Source organism: Lycium barbarum, chromosome 12 (genome assembly GCF_019175385.1).
Source record: "Lycium barbarum isolate Lr01 chromosome 12, ASM1917538v2, whole genome shotgun sequence".
Taxonomy (NCBI): Eukaryota; Viridiplantae; Streptophyta; class Magnoliopsida; order Solanales; family Solanaceae; genus Lycium; species Lycium barbarum.
The window spans coordinates 32,846,111-32,866,560 of record NC_083348.1 but is presented as its reverse complement, the minus strand read 5'-3'; the positions used below and the strand labels follow the sequence as shown (position 1 = coordinate 32,866,560).

Below are 20,450 nucleotides of genomic sequence, written 5' to 3'. Positions count from 1 at the left end.
TATTCCATGAGTCTTGGTCATGAAAACTCAGTATGTTTACACTCCATAATCAATTTAGAAATACATGTCTCAATTCAGTTTTGACCAGTATTCCAGTGTTATGCATTACAGTATGATTTTTAGTTCCTATATATATTATGGAATGTTGAACACCTACATCGTTGCCCAAGGGCACAGTCTGATGTATACGTATAGGTGGCCAAGCCCACCGACTGACGCACTTACTCAGCCGGCCGTACATTTATATTGGGCCAAGGCCCCGGAGTGTTAGCACTTACTTAGCCAAGGTCATAGTTTTATGCATCCATATTGGGCCAAGGCCCCGAATCATTAACTCCGTAAAGCATGTGATTCATATTCAGAGCAGGGAGTACCTTTTCACTTTACTTCTGCTGTTCATTTCAGTTTCAGTTTTAGTACATTATGTGTTGATTTATTTGGGTTGCCCTTTCCCCGAGCACCCCACTTACAGTTCTTTCTTTCAGTTGCTTTACATACGAGTACAATTCAAATGTATGACGTCTCTTTTGCCTGAGATGCAGGTAATGGATTTATAGGTTGACGATTCAGAGCGCTAGGATTCTAGTACCAACTATTTGGTAATCCCCGGTTCTTCCGGGAATTATCATTACCTTACAGTCTTTTAGTATTTACAGACAATCAGTGTTTTCAGTACTTCATTAGAGGCTTCATAGGCTAGAGTAATAGTTGGACAGAGTCGCAGGCTTTTCATGTTAGGCTATGTTGGCTACAGTTATGCTTCAGACTCATATTAGTGTTTCCGCACTTTGATTATGATCATTCAGACTTTCAGTATATCAGCATGTGTTAGTTTATATTCCGTATTCAGTATGATATGATACCACATGTTGATTCAGTCAGTCAGTTGGTTCGCTCGGTCTGTAGTCAGGCACCGGGTGCCATGTTACATCCAGGCCCAGGTTTGGGGCATGACAGAAGGACACTTCTGAAAATGTGGACTGGGAAGTGTCAAAGTCGTGCCCGGAAAGTAGTAGAGACAAGATTCGTTGGAGTAACCAAAAAATGGGGATCAATTCTGCGGACATTTACCGCTAAAGCGAAGATGTGGCAGTATATCATTGCTCGCAGGGTTTGCCCTTCGGGGAACACTTCGAACTGCACGTACACCCGTGCTCTGATGATTGCTTGCATACTGGATGGCATTCCAGTGAATGTTGGCCATTACAATATCCGGGAGCTGTAAGAGTACCTGCACAATACCAACTTGTCACGACCCAAGTCACGGGCCATGATGGCACTTACACTATCCCCCCGGTAGGCGAACCAACCCCCAAAACATTGACTTCTTTTAAGACACATGTGCGAAAATTAAATACGTTGAAACATAAATAAAATCATAATGTTATAAGCAATGCGAAAAGAAAGACTTTTATTATGAACTTCCCAAAACTTGGTCTTAACCGGTACAAGAGCTTCTACAAGAAATTACAAAGTTGAAATGAACAACAAACTCCAAAAGAAATAAATATTGTCCGTAGGAATAAGATGGACAAAATATATATGAAGAGACTCCGGGCTGCAGGTCCGGCTTGTAGCATCGCTCGAACACCTCTGATGATATCCTTGGATCTAACACAAGGTCTCGAACACACACTTGAAATAAACTCTTCACTCCACAAAGAGTGTAGCAAGAGTAGTATGAGTACAAACACACATACTTGTAGGTATCATAGGTTAACAACGACTAGATAACGCATATAAATAAGCATAAATAAACAGGTAGAGCAGATATGCAATCGATTACAGTCACTAAACATGTTCATATAGCAATTCACCACATATAAAGACACAATGACTCATTTTTCAAAGATCATAACCCTAGGAGTAATCTCTAACCCTCAAGTCTATCACATTTCTAAATAAAAGAATCTTGCAGGTACACAACAACTCAATAAGTCATCAATAAGAATTCTATGAACAAATGCGTCAACTAACAATCAAGAATGGATGAATGAATGTTGATGCTATGCAATGCAATTACAGCTGCCACACATGCCCTTTTCCATTGTACACACATGCTAAGGGAAATGCCTCAATAGCCACGACCCATGAGGGACCCACAAATTCCATGTTGTTAGACCCCGTATTATAAACGTCGAGTTATTCGCGAAAGAGTCGACGTGAGATAGAAAACTCGAATCTTTAATTTCTAAACTAGAACTAATCGGTTATAAATTTTACTTAGTATAAAAATGTCATTGGAGATTAGGAATTACTTAATTGTGGTGTTAAGTAAAAAATAGTGTGACAACAATGAACTAAGAAGGAACACCAACGTGCCAAGGTAAAAGGATGACTCAAAGTCATCTAAAATAAGGCTAATGGAAGACATACAAATGTGCAATTAAATGTTGATTCATCCACTACATTTCCAATATATTGTGGACAACAAAAATACACTTCATAACCAAGTGTGAAATTCGGCCAAGAGCTGAAAATTTGAGGAGAAAAAGTTGAAGCATGCAATTGAATATTTAAGCATCCACTACTTTATGAAAGTATACATTATTTTAGGAAGACATAACATGGTGGAGGGATCATTTCACATTAAATATGGATCATTCATCTTGGAATGATTACAATGGACAAAGGGTGGTGTGTGAATCATTCACCACACATGAGATTGTCTTGTAAACAATTGAAAAGAAAGAAGAAGAAAGGAAACAAAGGGAGACAAATTCGGCTATATAGTCAAAAGTAGAGGGGAAAAGAAAGAAAATTTTAGGTGTAAAGTTAAAGGAGTGACTCATGCCATAAGTGGAGCATGTGCCAACTTGTAGGCATCAAAGTTGAACCAAATAATGACCAAGAAATCAGTCATCACAATTCATTTCAACTACACAACACAAAGAAAGAAAACCTAAGCCTAGAGAGAGAGCATTCGGCCAAGCTTGGCTAATTTTTGAGCTCTTTGAGTCTTGATCCAAAATTTATTTTCCAAGGTGTTTCAACCCTTTAGAAGGTCCCTAAAACGTGAAGATAGTCTTTGGAGCAACAAGAACCATTTTCATCTCAAGTCACCAACTCTAGCTAAGTAGAGAAGTCAAGTTGTCAAGGTAAGATCTAACTTTCTTTTCCTTGCATTAAGGGTGATGTAGATGAGTAGATATAAGTTGTATGTATGAAATAAGGTGTGTTGATGTTGGAACATGATAGTAACCATGAGGTTATATGTGTTGATGTTTAAGTATATTTGTAACTTGAAGAACATGAAACGCATGCATAAAATCATGAATGTTGGTGTTGGAATGACTATGTGGCCGAGGGGACTGTTTTGGCGGAATTAATGAACTAATTTTCTTTAATAAATATGGATGTTACTATCATAGATCTCATGGTAAAAATAATGAAAATAATTGGAAGGTTAAAGGTAAAGTTGTGTTAGTATGAAAATAAAGTGAATCTATGATTTTATGTGAGTGATGTTGAAGCATGTTGAAACCGTGTGTGGACTGTTTTGTGAGGAAGTTAGTGAACTATTTTTACTTGATATTTTGATTGTTATTATCATGAAATTTATGATGTAAATGAAGGTGTTTAATGGTTGGAGTTGAAACTAAAGTCGTTTGTGAGTTGTTTTAAGGATTATAGAAATGACGATGTAGCGTAGTTGCGTATGAATTGATGTTGTACTTGTCGTGTGGATAGCTGGTCATAACTTACTGAAATTATATGAAAATAATACATGAAAGTATGCGTAAAAATCGTATGTGGTTGGCTTAGTATGTTCGTAGACGTTTGCAAGAATTCCGAACATTGTTATGTTGTCGGTTAGGGACTGTTTTGGATGTGTTGTTGGTTAGGGACTGTTTTGGACTTGTGTTTTCATTAAGTTGGAAAGACTAATTATAAGTTAAGAGTATACATCATATTGTATGTTGGATGGGCTGTTATAAGTTGTTACATGCAAACGTTAAGGTTACAAACTATTAGAAGTAACTTGAGAATGTCGTAGCCGTATGTGAATCGTTATTGCATGTTATGAATGTGGGCTGTTTGGAATATTGTGTGGGCTGTCCGGATTGGTATTGAACACATAATTATTGATGTTGAATTGGTTGTGTGTGGTTGTTTTTGATACAAGAAAAAACGTCGTCTAAACATCTAGAAAGGAGTTACTAACGTTAGAATACGTTTTGAATCTCCCCGTAACTTAAACGTAGTTGTTGGCATCTTAATATAGGTTGAAATATTATTGGGCAGTGTATGCATACTGTGTGACGAATAAGCGCTAAAGGTATGTGAAGCTAACCCTTCTTTCTTTTTGGCATGATCGTTGTGAAATGAATATACGATATATATATATATATATATATATATATATATATATATATATATATATATTCCAAAGGAAATTCCTATTCTTAGAGCCACTAGGATGGCTATTGATCTTGATTCCCATAACGTATATTTTGTTTTATATATATTGATATGTACACATGATTTCAAAGTTCCATTTTGATATGATCCACAGGGACATCCGAAAGGTATATGGTATGACTATTATTTGAAATTGCGAATGATGGTTCGTGTTGACTATCCTATTGAGTCCTTAAAAATGTTTTGAATTGCATATAGTTTCTCACTACTCTGCTTGTGCATACCTCAATATATCTTTCACCGAGTCCCGGGCCAGGTATGTTATCGTGCACACTTCCACTGTATTGTTCGCGAAGTCCCTCATTAAAGAGTCGGGTACAATATACATATATATATATATATATATATATATATATATATATATATATATATATATATATATATATATATATATATATTCTGGAGTTATGCTGTGTTATGGTGTTATGCTGTGTTATGAAGTTATGCTGTGTTACGGAGTTATGCTGTGTTATGGAGTTATGCTGTGTTATGGAGTTATGCTGTGTTACGGAGTTATGCTGTGTTACGGAGTTATATTATATTCTGGAGTATGCTGTGTTATGGCGCCAGAGACGGGGTGGCGACCATGTTCACCGAGTCCCATAATGGGGCCGGATATGATATATGATATTGACATACATGATTTATGTTTCGAAAGCAAGTACTTGGTATTCTGGTTATTGTACTCATTTTCGGTACTTCTTATTTCAATTATGATCCCGTTTACTGTGTTTCATGCTTTACATGCTCGGTACATATTCCGTACTGACCCCCTTTCTTCGGGGGTCTGCGTTTCATGCCCGCAGGTGCAGATACTCGCTTTGGTGATCCGACAGCTTAGGATTCCCCTTCTGCTATTTTGGAGAGCTCTGTTGTTCTGGAGTCAAGATTTTGGTACAAATCCTTCTCGGATATATATATATATATATATATATATATATATATATATATATATATATATATATATATATATATATATATATATATATATATATGCATATGTTGACTAAGGGTACGACGGGGCCCTGTCCCGTCATATGTTACGTTACTGTTGATACACTTAGAGGTCTGTGGACATATGTGTGGGTTGTGTATGGGTTCTGTTCAGCTGTGTCTATACGATGTGCTGTGGTATGATGTTCGTATATGATGGCGGCCTTGTCGGCTTTCATATGATATTATTATATGATTGCAGCCTTGTCGGCTTGCATTTATATGAATATTTATGTGACAGTTCTGAGACCATGGTTTGGTCGTTATAAGATCCATATTGAGTTTGATGTGAAATGAACATATAGCTAAAGAGTATATATACGAGTGTCCATGTCGGGCACCAGTCACGGCTTACGGGGTTGGGTCGTGACAAAAGTGGTATCAGAGCGATTTATCCTCGGAGTGTCTACAGACCGTGTCTAGTAGAGTCTTGTTTATCGGTGTGTTGTGCACCACATCTATAAACTGGAAGCTACAGGACAATTAGGATGTTACCTTTCTTTCATATCTGAGATCGTGCGATAGAGCCCAATCCATAGGAAATGAAATTCCTTATACTAACCCATGATTTCAGCTGATGAACGGCATCGACAGAAGAAAGTGACTGATGATATTAGAAGTTACAAAGTACGCAGGTAAGCAAAGGTACGAATGATATATGTCGAGTAAGGTATGGAAGTACGATTGAAATGTAAAATTGAAAATTTAAAGAGAAAGTAAACAGGAAAGCATAACAGGTGCAGTTTGAGTTGGGCATAGATGTTCATCATTTTCATATTGTTGTTGATATTGGGAGCCCTGTGTGGCTATGATACGATATGCTATATATATATATATATATATATATATATATATATATATATATATATATATATATGTATATATATGTTGGCCCTGTGAGGCATTGTTGGTATTTCCTGCGTGCAGGTTTGAGATAATAAGAAATACAGAGGAAACTCTACCAAAATTTTCCTAGAAATAAAAAGAGAATGAGATGTAGGTTTGTAATACGTCCTGAAAGGTTCTGTCAGTAGTAATGACAGGATTTGACTAAGCTGCGAGTACGGCTGACCTCGAGAAATAAGTTAATTGCTGAATAGATGGTAATAGTAATTATGAGGTCAAGATCAATATGGTAAAAAGGAAATGTTAAGATAATTTAGAAAAGGCTGGAGAATCTTAATAGAGTGTTATGTTGAGATATCAACTGAATTGATCAGTAGGGATAAATTACGATGAGTCTATAGTTAAAAGGAGTAATAGTATGATTGAGACAAGAGTACGGAGGAGGAAGAATTGTGACGAATACGAATGTATTGATAAGACAGCTTGTGAGGTATTAAGGGTAAGGTTTACCAGAAAGGGTAAAAGGTTAAGAAGTGTTACACTATAGGATTGGTTACGAATAGGATATTATGCGAGATTGTTATGAAAATGAGTAAAGCCTAGCGAGGAAGTAACTAAAAGATATGACGTGATCTATGTGACTAAAGTATAAAGGCGAGCTATAAAACGAATAAGAAAGACTTATAAAGTCTTATAGGGAAAGTTCAGAGTAGAGACTATGTGATAACGAAAGTGAAAGTGAGCACAAGGAAAGAAGGAGTTAATTAAAAGAAGGAAATAAGAAGAAAGGTAAATAACAGTGCAATAATAAGTTATGACATCTGTAGCCGAGAATACGAGTAGTATAAGTGACGGAACTGTGAAAGACCAAACTATAGAAAGGAGAGCAACGAGGTAGAATGAGTGCTAGAAAATGACTAGGATGATAAGAACACATAGGGATGAACATAATACGTTTTGAAAAAGAGAAAGAGATTATGCAGAGAATATAGAGGTAGCATGAGATTCCTCGCGCACAGAATAAAAGATGGACAAGGACTGGAGCTATGGTAAGGGAATACTAAAGGAAACACCCAAGATAGACGTAATTAATTGAGTACGAGCATAAAATAAAAGGGAAATATATAGATACGAACTTAAAGGTATAGTACGACGACAAGGTGATAAGATAAACCATTATTAAGATGAAATTGGTGTGATTCTGAGTAAGTCAGAAGTTAGTGCTGGGTACGCAACAAGGGTAAAAGAGCATAAGGCATAAAAGGAGTACTGCGTGTATATGACTTCACCTCGGAAATAGTGGAATCCTTAACGGACAAGAACTGAAGGAACTGAAGGAGCAACTGAAAGATTTATTTGAAAAGGGCTTCATAAGGCCCAGTACATCACCTCGGGGAGCACCGGTATTATTTGTAAGGAAGAAGGATGGGTCGCTACGGATGTATATTGATTATAGGCAGCTGAATAAAGTAACAATAAAGAACAGGTATCCCCTCCCCAGGATCGATGGTTTATTCGACCAGTTGCAGGGTGCTAAGTGTTTCTCGAAGATTGACTTGCGGTCAGGTTATCACCAGGTGCGGGTAAAGGAGGCAGGCATTCCAAAGACTGCATTCAGGACCCGATACGGGCATTACAAATTTAGAGTGATGTCCTTTGGATTGACCAATGCTCCAGCGGTATTTATGGATCTGATGAACAGAGTGTTCAAGCCATTTCTTGACCTGTTCGTAATTGTATTCATTGATGATATTCTTGTCTATTCACGATCAGAAGAGGAGCATGCAGATCATTTGAGAACGGTACTTGGGGTGGTTCAGCACCAGAAATTTTATGCTAAGTTCTCTAAATGTGAATTCTGGTTGACTTCAGTAGCATTCTTGGGGCATATTATTGGAGATGACGGCGTTCGGGTAGATACGCAGAAGATTAAGGCGGTGAAGACTTGGCCTAGACCTACGACACCTACTGAAGTACGCAGATTTCTGGGGCTAGCAGGGTATTACAGAAGGTTCGTAGAGAAGTTTGCCTCATTATCAACGCCTTTAACGAGGCTAACCCAGAAGGCAGCTAAGTTCCAGTGGACCGACGCTTGTGAGCGGAGTTTCCAGTTGCTGAAAGATAAGTTGACTACGGCCCCAGTTCTAACTCTTCCTGAGGGACCGGATGGCTATGTCATTTATTGTGATGCTTCCGGTGTTGGAATAGGTTGTGTGCTGATGCAACATGGCAAAGTTATAGCCTATGCCTCCCGACAGCTCAGAAATCACGAAAGAAATTATCCCACCCATGATCTGGAGTTAGCAGCGGTGATTCATGCTCTAAAACTATGGAGACATTATTTATATGGTGTGCATGTTGACCTTTATACAGATCATAAGAGTCTCCAGTACATCTTTAAGCAGAAGGAGCTGAATCTGCGGCAGAGGCGGTGGCTAGAGTTGCTGAAGGACTATGATGTTGACATTCTATACCACCCAAGGAAAGCAAATGTGGTAGCAGATGCACTCAGCCGTCGATCTATGGGCAGTTTGGCAGACGTACAACTAGAGCGGAAGGAGATAGTCCGTGAGATTCACCAGTTAGCTAATTTGGGAGTCCGTTTGGCTGATTCTGAAAATGGCAGGATTTCTGTTCGGGGAGTTGCTGAGTCCTCTATCATAGAAGAGATAAAGAGACACCAGTACGAGGACCCTATCCTTGTACATCATAGGGATGTAGCTCTTCAAAAGGAAGAGACCCCATTTAAGGTTGCACCTGACGGGGTACTACGATACAAAGATAGATTATGTGTACCTGAGGTTGCAGGGTTACGACAACAGGTGATCGGAGAGGCACACTGTGCCCGTTATTATATTCATCCAGGGTCAACGAAGATGTATCATGACCTCAGATGCTTGTATTGGTGGGATGGCATGAAGAGGGATATAGCAGAATTTGTTGCTTAGCGTCCGAATTGTCAGCAGGTTAAGTCGAACACCAGAAGCCCGGAGGACTATTACAAGAGATGGAGATTCCGACCTAGAAGTGGGAGATGATTAATATGGACTTCGTCATAGGTTTACCTCGCACTCTGCGAAAATATGACCCTGTTTGGGTCATCGTTGATAGGTTGACAAAGTCAGCCCAGTTCCTTCCAGTCAGGACTACATATTCAGCTGAGGATTATGCCAGGTTGTACCTTAAGGAGATAGTGAGACTTCACGGGGTTCCCACAACTATTATCTCTGATAGAGGAGCCCAGTTCACAGCTAACTTCTGGAGATCCTTCCAGGAGGGATTGGGGACACAAGTGAGTCTCAGCACGGCGTTTAACCCTCAGACTGACGGACAGGCCGAGCGTACCATTCAGACACTACAAGACATGTTACGGGCCTGTGTTATGGATTTCCGGGGTAGCTGGGATGATCATTTGCCACTTATTGAGTTCTCCTATAATAACAGCTACCATTCGAGTATCCAGATGGCACCGTATGAGGCCTTGTATGGGAGGAAGTGCAGATCACCTATTGGCTGGTTTGATGTTGGTGAGACCAAGCTGATAGGCCAGGATATGATTCAACAGGTTGTTGATAAGGTGAAGCTCATTCAGGAGAGATTACTGGCGGCCCAGAGTCGGCAGAAATCATATGCAGATAATCGACGTCGACACTTGGAATTTCAGGTTGGTGACTGGGTGTTCCTGAAGGTGTCGCCCATGAAAGGTGTCATGAGATTTGGCAGGAAAGGGAAGCTAAGCCCGAGATATATTGGACCTTATCAGATTGTCCGTAGAGTAGGCCAGGTTGCCTACGAGTTAGACCTACCGGCTGATTTGGAAGCAGTGCATCCAGTCTTTCACGTATCAATGCTTCGCAAATGTATAGGCGATCCTTCCAGGGTATTTCCCGTAGATGATTTCCAAGTGAAAGAGGAATTATCTTACGAGGAGCAGCCTATAGCCATACTTGATCGGCAGGTTAGGAGGTTACGAACTAAGGACGTGGCTTCCGTCAAAGTATTATGGCGAAACAACAACAGGGAAGAGATGACTTGGGAAGCCGAGGAGGAGATGAAGGGCAAGTATCCTTACTTGTTCTCTACGCCTACAGGTAACTTCAACTCCTCACTTGATTATATTGATTGTCCGATAAGACTATATGTTATGACGATACGGGAAACCTTTCCAAAAATTATTATAGGACCTTACGGGACCAATTCAACATTCGAGGACGAATGTTCTAAAGGGGGGAGAATGTTAGACCCCGTATTATAAACGTCGAGTTATTCGCGAAAGAATCGACGTGAGATAGAAAACTCGAATCTTTAATTTTTAAACTAGAACTAATCGGTTATAAATTTTACTTAGTATAAAAATGTCATTGGAGATTAGGAATTACTTAATTGTGGTGTTAAGTAAAAATTTTTTTGACAACAATGAACTAAGAAGGAACACCAACGTGCCAAGGTAAAAGGATGACTCAAAGTCATCTAAAATAAGGCTAATGGAAGACATACAAATGTGCAATTAAATGTTGATTCATCCACTACATTTTCAATATATTGTGGACAACAAAAATACACTTCATAACCAAGTGTGAAATTCGGCCAAGAGCTGAAAATTTGAGGAGAAAAAGTTGAAGCATGCAATTGAATATTTAAGCATCCACTACTTTATGAAAGTATACATTATTTTAGGAAGACATAACATGGTGGAGGGATCATTTCACATTAAATATGGATCATTCATCTTGGAATGATTACAATGGACAAAGGGTGGTGTGTGAATCATTCACCACACATGAGATTGTCTTGTAAACAATTGTAAAGAAAGAAGAAGAAGAAAGGAAACAAAGGGAGACAAATTCGGCCATATAGTCAAAAGTAGAGGGGAAAAGAAAGAAACTTTTAGGTGTAAAGTTAAAGGAGTGACTCATGCCATAAGTGGAGCATGTGCCAACTTGTAGGCATCAAAGTTGAACCAAATAATGACCAAGAAATCATCCATCACAATTCAGTTCAACTACACAACACAAAGAAAGAAAACCTAAGCCTAGAGAGAGAGAGAGCATTCGGTCAAGCTTGGCTAATTTTTGAGCTCTTTGAGTCTTGATCCAAAATTTATTTTCCAAGGTGTTTCAACCCTTTAGAAGGTCCCTAAAACGTGAAGATAGTCTTTGGAGCAACAAGAACCATTTTCATCTCAAGTCACCAACTCTAGCCAAGTAGAGAAGTCAAGTTGTCAAGGTAAGATCTAACTTTCTTTTCCATGCATTAAGGGTGATGTAGATGAGTAGATATAAGTTGTATGTATGAAATAAGGTGTGTTGATTTTGAAACATGATAGTAACCATGAGGTTATATGTGTTGATGTTGAAGAATTGTTGTAACTTGAAGAACATGAATCGCATGCATACAATCATGAATGTTGGTGTTGGAATGACTATGTGGCCGAGGGGACTGTTTTGGTGGAATTAATGAACTAATTTTCTTTAATAAATATGGATGTTACTATCATAGATCTCATGGTAAAAAGAATGAAAAGAATTGGAAGGTTAAAGGTGAAGTTGTGTTAGTATGAAAATAAAGTGAATCTATGATTTTATGTGAGTGATGTTGAAGCATGTTGAAACCGTGTGTGGACTGTTTTGTGAGGAAGTCAGTGAACTGTTTTTACTTGATATTTTGATTGTTATTATCATGAAATTTATGATGGAAATGAAGGTGTTTAATGGTTGGAGTTGAAACTAAAGTCGTTTGTGAGTTGTTGTAAGGATTATAGAAATGACGATGTAGCGTAGTTGCGTATGAATTGATGTTGTACTTGTCGTGTGGATAGCTGGTCATAACTTACTGAAATTATATGAAAAGAATACATGAAATGATGTGTAAAAATCGTATGTGGTTGGCTTAGTATGTTCGTAAACGTTTGCAAGAATTCCGAACATTGTTATGTTGTCGGTTTGGGACTGTTTTGGATGTGTTGTTGGTTAGGGACTGTTTTGGACTTGTGTTTTCATTAAGTTGGAAAGACTAATTATAAGTTAAGAGTATACATCATATTGTATGTTGGATGGGCTGTTAAAAGTTGTTACATGCAAACGCTAAGGTTACAAACTATTAGAAGTAACTTGAGAATGTCGTAGCCGTATGTGAATCGTTATTGCATGTTATGAATGTGGGCTGTTTGGAATGTTGTGTGGGCTGTCCGGATTGGTATTGAACACATAATTATTGATGTTGGATTGGTTGTGTGTGGTTGGTTTGGATAAAAGAAAAAACGTCGTCCAAACATCTAGAAAGGAGTTACTAACGTTAGAATACGTTTTGAATCTCCCCGTAACTTAAACGTAGTTGTTGGCATCTTAATATAGGTTGAAATATTATTGGGCAGCGTATGCATACTGTGTGACGAATAAGCGCTAAAGGTATGTGAAGCTAACCCTTCTTTCTTTTTGGCATGATCGTTGTGAAATGAATATACGATATATATATATATATATATATATATATATATATACGATTCCAAAGGAAACTCCTATTCTTAGAGCCACTAGGATGGCTATTGATCTTGATTCCCATAACGTATGTTTTGTTTTATATATATTGATATGTACACATGATTTCAAAGTTCCATTTTGATATGATCCACAGGGACATCCGAAAGGTATATGGTATGACTATTATTTGAAATTGCGAACGATGGTTCGTGTTGACTATCCTATTGAGTCCTTAAAAATGTTTTGAATTGCATATAGTTTCTCACTACTCTGCTCGTGCATACCTCAATATATCTTTCACCGAGTTCCGGGCCGGGTATGTTATCGTGCACACTTCCACTATATTGTTCGTCGAGTCCCTCATTAAAGGGTCGGGTACAATATATATATATATATATATATATATATATATATATTCTGGAGTTATGCTGTGTTATGGTGTTATACTGTGTTATGAAGTTATGCTGTGTTACGGAGTTATGCTGTGTTACGGAGCTATGCTGTGTTACGGAGTTATATTATATTCTGGAGTATGCTGTGTTATGGCGCCAGAGACGGGGTGGCGACCATGTTCACCGAGTCCCATAATGGGGCGAATATGATATATGATATTGACATACATGATTTATGTTTCGAAAGCAAGTACTTGGTATTCTGGTTATTGTACTCTTTTTCTGTACTTCTTCTTTCAATTATGATCCCGTTTACTGTGTTTCATGCTTTACATGCTCGGTACATATTCCGTACTGACCCTCTTTCTTCGGGGGGGCTGCGTTTCATGCCCGCAGGTGCAGATACTCGCTTTGGTGATCCGACAGCTTAGGATTCCCCTTCTGCTATTTTGGAGAGCTCCGTTGTTCCGGAGTCCAAATTTTGGTACAAATCCTTCTCGGATATATATATATATATATATATGCATATGTTGACTAAGGATACGACGGGGCCCTGTCCCGTCATATGTTACGTTACTGTTAATACTCTTAGAGGTCTGTGGACATATGTGTGGGTTGTGTATGGGTTCTGTTCAGCTGTGTCTATACGATGTGCTGTGGTATGATGGTCGTATATGATGGCGGCCTTGTCGGCTTGCATATGATATTATTATATGATGGCAGCCTTGTCGGCTTGCATTTATATGAATATTTATGTGACAGATCTGAGACCATGGTTTGGTCGTTATAAGATCCTTATTGAGTTTGATGTGAAATGAACATATAGCTAAAGAGTATGTATACGGGTGTCCATGTCGGGCACCAGTCACGGCTTACGAGGTTGGGTCGTGACACATGTACACTCTCTCGCTCTTGTATATGACCTCGGATCATGAACACACTCTTCTGCTCCGGTAATAACTTCGGATAACGGCCACTCTCTTTCTTTTACGCTCTCCGGAAAAGACCTTGAAAGCTACACTTTGTCACTTTTATCATCATTTCCATCACAATCGTAACAAGTCACAAATGAAGTGTGAGATGCAATGTCATGCATAAAATCAACCTCAACACAAAGTTTACAAGGAACTAGAAAACATATGCCCAACAATCAATGAATCAACTCACAAATAACTTAAGTTAAGAATTCAGTAATGCATGCTGGGAATGCCAAACTAAACAAGACGTCATCAAATACAATCCTTCTCCATTCATGAGGTACAACATAGTGTCAAGAAAAAGTCCACACTAATGCTAGTCATAAACACAACAAATATGGCGACAAGCCCACATAAGAGCTGACAATACCAACCTAATTGAATCTACTTCCACACCATTCCCGAAGGCCTATCGTGCTTTATCCATCAATAACTATTATCTAAATACACTTCGCTAATCGGAGTCTATACATAAGTAGACTGTAACCTACCTCGAAGCAGAGCAGGAACCACAAACTATCCATCTTGAGCTTCTACCCTTTTTAGAACTCATCCGAACGAAGCAAGGTCTAATCAAAATAAGTATTCTATATTAAAAACGTATCTACGAACACCCACGGTACCATACTCCTAGAAGGACTAGAAAATGACCTTTAGAGAAACGACCTCGGCACACAGGGAAAAAATCGAAACTAATTAGTTAAATTAGTCAACTCAAAGCTCGAACAATCAACATCCTAATTCTCACGCATTTCTAACCCCCAAATGAGCTTTAGTTCCCCTAATCTACCCCAAACCCCCAATTTCAAGAAAACCATAAATTAACCCACTTGAAGATTCTCCTTAAAAGTATAAACTAGAGTTGGAAATAACTTACCCAAGCTAAACATTAGGTTTTCCACCCAAAATAATCCCTGATTTAAGTTAAGAAACCCATTTAATAACCTAGGGTTTATAAGTCATAGACTCTCTTTCAAAAAAAAGTTTCCCCCCAAGAAAACCTTTACTAATCTAAGATGAAATCATAAAATAAGGATAGGGAACTTACCCCAAATGAACCACCTTGGAAAACCCTAAAAAATGGCCTTCCTCCAGCTCCGTAGGTCTAGGTATGTGCTTGGAGTAAATTAGGTTCGAGTTTGGAAACAAGGTATTAAAAAGGAAATTCTGATTTCCAGCAATTCCACAGAAGGGGATTGAGGCTCGTAGATGCAGCCTCGCTTCTGCGGACTGAGGCTCGCAGAGGTGGAACTCATTAACCCTTCCATTTTCCAGAGAGACGGAGGAAGTAACATAGATGCGGACTCGCAGGTGCAGCCCGCCGTTTTCGCACCTGTACCAGAACATACTAGGTCTTCTACTAACTCCCAGAAATTGATTATAGGTCAACTCTTACCTGCTAATTTCAAGTAGACGATTCTTCAATCCTCGAAAAAAATCAAGACTCACCCGATTACCTTGGGAACCATATTACCCATCTCACAAGTTAAGTACTACCGAGAGGAATCTACAAGAAGGGTATTTTTGGGAAAAAGAGAATAACGCCTATAACGACAAAGCGAGTCATTACATTCATCTTGATTCGAGGGTTAATATGGCATCTTTCTTGAAATAAAGATGGACTTTTGGTGATGTATTGAATCTTCAAAAACATTGAGCTGCACTTTGGATTGTTTTTGATAAATGACTTCTCTCGAACTTCTTTCTTGTCATAAACTTTTAGAGAAGATTATGCAACTCCATTTGTTCCCTTCTTCCACCGGTCAAGATACCTTCACAAAGAAGTATGTGAACTCTTTATATATAGGTGTAAGTTAGAGTTTCCGATAAAGTAGCCACCAAGAAATTTTGAAAGAAATTTTGGGTATGAAGACCACGGGTTCTGTTCGTCTTGTAGATTCCCAACTTAATTTCCCAGCCCAAAATATAGTTGGATTTGAATTAAATTTTAATCCGCTTTTGTTAATCAAAAATATTGATTTGGGTCAATATGTCTTGAATTTTGGACTTAGCCCAAATTTTGTACGGACTAGATCCAACCAAATTTTGATGTCAACAAGTACCAACGAGTCCAAAGAGTTGATTTCTCAGATGGACTCTCGACTAATAGTTATTAACTCAGAAAATTACTTGCTTTGTTAAAAGATATTGGAATCAACTTTCTGAGATAATAACTATTAATAAACAAGAAAATTGGACATACTGAGTCTGGAGAGAATTGAACATGAGACTTTTTGGTGTCAGCACTTTCACCCAAAAAAAAAACCCTCTAACAGACCAAGTCTTCATTGGCACAATCAAGATCCTACTAAAACGGAAAGCTCCTAGGAACTTAATCAATATATCCAGTAGTATTGTGACTCCTCCAAAAGGCATTTTTAATTATCTCCATCCTTATTGTTTAATAAAAAAATAGTAGTATTATTTTATCAAATTTTAGTGTTTACAATTGAACACTAATCTGGAACTCTGATTTGTTAGTTTTTTATTTCAAGATCAAGTTCTGTTTTACTAATCAATAGTCAGGTCTTTCTTGATTCGTTTATTTATTTCTTTTTGATAATTTTGTCCTATATCTGGAATGGACTGCTTTATTTCTCCATCCAACTCGTTCCCCTCAACTCTACATTTGATTTGGTATGGAATTCTGGCCACACCTGAAGCATTTGTATATGCTTATATCTGAAATTTTAATGATATTTGCTTGTATTATCTCTGATTAAAAATGTTTTACAGGATTCTAAAACTAAATAAAATTGACAAAATACGGAATGTAGCTTTAGTAACGTGATGTGGTTTTGACAAAATTAATTTGCTATCATTGTTTAAAATGTATCTCACTTAGGAAACATAAAGAAGATACAATCAGAAGCACGCAAATAGGTAAAGCACAGGACTTATCAATTGAGAAACAAAACCAAAATGGCGAAAAGAAAACGAAAAATATGGTATCGCTAAGTAACAAATTTTAGGGTACAACTTGCATTCATCAGTTACTGAAGTTTAACAAGGTGAAGTAAACCTATAAATTAAACATTGTGTCTGGCTCCTTTTGAATTAATACGAGCAGCCAACGAACTGTCTAAATTAATGCTCGATAATTGTATCTGCAGATTGGTTTTTACTTTGTGGCTAGGAAGTTGCGTCCAAGAACATGGTATGGGAAAAGAAATATCTCTAAGTACCTATCTGGATTATTTCTATAGAATTTATGAGCTTTGATTTCATTCTCTACAGTTTTTTGATGGGGTGGCTAAGCCTAAATTATTTTCATGTGTTATACCAAAAACAATTTATTTTATTCATTGCAGGGTTATCATCCAAGTTTTGTTGATGAGGAAGGAATTACCAAAGCTTGTGGGTGTCCTTTACTGCCTCTGAAAAGCCATATAAATGAATTTGCTTCTGATACAGAACAAGGTTAAACTTGGTGCATCCCATCTTTCCAGTGACTATGTTTTACATATTTTAAAAGTGATATTCATCTTACTATTAATGTCTAGCAGATACACTGTTAGATATCGTGGACGAATCAATCACATTCTTTCGAGCAAATATCTTCTTTAGGAACTTTGATATTAAAAGCTCAACTGATAAGCTTCTCATCTATTTGACTTTGTATATCAATATGGCATTGAAGAGGCTAGAAGGCTGCAGAACTTTAGCTGAAGGGAAAAGGTCAATATTTAACCTTGGTTTGGAAAATATTGTCATACCTGGGGAGCCAGGTTTTCCATTTCCAGGCTTATTTGCTTCACCAAAGTCTCAACAGGAAGCAGGCAAGTTATGTTTTGAATTCACTACCAAGTATTTGCTACTTTTTTATTATTGTGTTGTTGGAAATTAAGGAAGGAGCACTCTCGAATTACCTAAATTCTTTCCTGAAGACAAGTGGAGGAAATAATTCTTGTTTACCTAACTCTACTTGCTCAGCCTAAAATGCTAATTGAAATTTGTAGTTGTAATCATTTGATTAAATGCTAGTTTGAAGGCTAATGATTGTTCTCCTCGGTAGAGCAGATCGTATGTAGCAAGCACAAATCGAATCACTGGTCCTTGGCAATCCTCACGTGACTGAATGAATCACCCTAGTTCCATAGCCTAAATTCCCTTTTGATAATACAGAGATTTCTAACCCCGGCCATTCTCTAGTCGATTTACAGTCAGTCTACCAAACACTGTCAGGGCTTAGGGTTAGATTAACTAATGGGCCAGCTCACTTAGCTAGCACCTCTTATGGGTATGTTAGGTCCAAATGATATTTTTTCTAACAGTAGCAGTAGGAAAAGAATATTTTTAGCTAGATTATGATATTTCAGTAAATAATGATAATTTCACCTATCATTGGACATTTAGAATACACATACTTTATATGGTTTGAAGCCTCCAATAAAAAGATATGAATTTGCATTTAATCTATGTAGAGAGACAATACATGTTGATCTATGTAGTAAAGTAGAGAGACAATACAAGTTGATCTAAAGTTTCATTGTCTTTTATCATTGTCCTGGTTCAGTTTCGAGCAGAAAAAAAAGTAACATATCCCGGTATTATTCTCTCTATGTGTTTTAATTTTTCAATGCACACATTCCCTGTCCAGTTTGATAAGAAAATATGATTCTTGTTTTTGTCTTACTTTAGATGAACCGACATTCTCATGAATAGACAAAATTAAAGAAGGGGTTTTGATTAAAGGATGCGACCATTTTATCTTGACCGTGCCTTGAAAAGCATTTGCATCTCAATTTTACCATCTATTGTAAGCTTTATGATGGCATATATCAGATTACTATATATCTAGTACCATAAGAATGTTCTCGCTTAGTAAAGCCAATAAGTTTTTGATGTGGCACTGAATATACTGCAATACTGGTAATTAATGCTGGATTTTATGAAATGGTGGTGTCAGCAGGAAAAATGGATAACTTTCTAAAGATATAATTAACCAATCATCTATGATGATAAAATCTTAAATTGGGCTTGAAATGTATTATCATCTCATCAGAAAGAAGAGGTGATTGCTTGAAACTAGAAGGTTTGTATAAAATAATATTGTCCAGAGTTCCATTAGTTTTATTGATATTGATCTATTTTTTCAATTTGTGCCTAGTGATGAACAAGCAGACCCTCTAGATCTAGCTAAAGTGTTTTGTTATTTTCTCCCTTCTTTCTCTTCCTCAATATCTGGAGGCTCCTAAAATTTGAAGCAACATAAGAAAGACTTCTTCTTCTTCTTTTTTTCCTGTTATTATTGTCGTTCCTATTCCTTTCAACCATGTGAAATATATATTGAATATGTGTCGTTTTCCCTATAGCTATGACTGTGAGACTCTATGTTGCTCGGACTCTTCAAAGACACCAATGGATCCTCCAAAAGTAGTGTATTTTTGGAGGATCCGACACGGGTTCGGTAACATATTTAGAGAATCTGAGAAACATGGTTGATACTTGAAACATTTTAAATCTAATACGTTCAAAAGGTGGGTGTATTCTTTCGTGTCATTCTCACTATGTTGACTTTGATCTTTCCTTGAGCGCAATTGATGTTAAGATGATTTTGTTGCTTTTGGTTTCACATTTTTTCTAATCTTTCTGTAATTTTGCGACTCTTGCGTTTGATAGAAGACTATTTCCCTAATGATTCTAAACTAACTCATTAGACTGTCATAGTTGATCACAGAGCAATTCAGGAATTACCTAAAGCAATTGCGGGAGGAAACAAGTGAGAGATTATTAAATGTTGCTTATCGACCTAATGGAACTCCAAATAAATGGTGGCTAGCATTTTCCAAGAGATCATTTCTTAGCTTCCGATCAATTGTGCCTACACAGGATATAGAGATTAACGCTTCTACAGAGGAATGATAACGTTTTTTTTAAGAGAACAATGATGTTTGCTAGTGAGAATACTTCTCGATAGAGCATTACTTCACGTGGATTTAACTTACATCTTCTGGATGTGTAACTTTTGACAGTTAGTAATTTTACTTGTTATGAATATCACTTGCCTTATTTTCAGATGGATAACTTATACATCTGCAGTTTCAAAATTGTTTTTACACTAATAGTATACATTAGTTAATACTCTTTGTAATTCCACTAATTATGGGTAGCTACCTTAAAAGTGACCCAATTATGTATATTTTTTACGCTAATGGTGTATAGGAGATGAGCCAAAATCATATACCCAATGCATTGTGTTTTCTTCTAATTTCTGGTGGATTTGACTGTTAAGCTTAAATATGTGTTCTCTTACTTATTAAATTATCCTTTCTACATGCAATTGCTCTTGATACTGTCACAACCTAACCCTCTCATTTGTTTCATGTTTTAAGACTGTG

At 37.4% G+C, this 20,450-nt stretch overlaps 1 protein-coding gene across 1 annotated transcript; it reads left to right on the top strand.

Moving 5' to 3' along the window:
* Positions 1–1,084: 1,084 nt before the first annotated feature.
* LOC132624184 (actin-related protein 2/3 complex subunit 3-like) lies at positions 1,085–20,197 on the top strand. The gene is made up of 5 exons (XM_060339003.1): positions 1,085–1,221; positions 16,955–17,057; positions 17,421–17,529; positions 17,616–17,888; positions 19,790–20,197. Exons 1-5 carry the CDS (start codon positions 1,085–1,087, stop codon positions 19,972–19,974), a joined length of 807 nt encoding a protein of 268 aa, XP_060194986.1. The 3' UTR covers positions 19,975–20,197.
* The last annotated feature ends 253 nt before the right edge of the window (positions 20,198–20,450 follow it).

Excerpts from the sequence above, each read along its gene's own strand:
- LOC132624184 (XM_060339003.1), top strand. The coding sequence starts at position 1,085 with ATGTGGCAGTATATCATTGCTCGCAGGGTTTGCCCTTCGGGGAACACT. Across the intron at positions 17,058-17,420 it reads AAAAGAAAACGAAAAATATG|GGTTATCATCCAAGTTTTGT; the intron begins GTATCGCTAAGT and ends TATTCATTGCAG. Across the intron at positions 17,530-17,615 it reads TGCTTCTGATACAGAACAAG|ATACACTGTTAGATATCGTG; the intron begins GTTAAACTTGGT and ends AATGTCTAGCAG.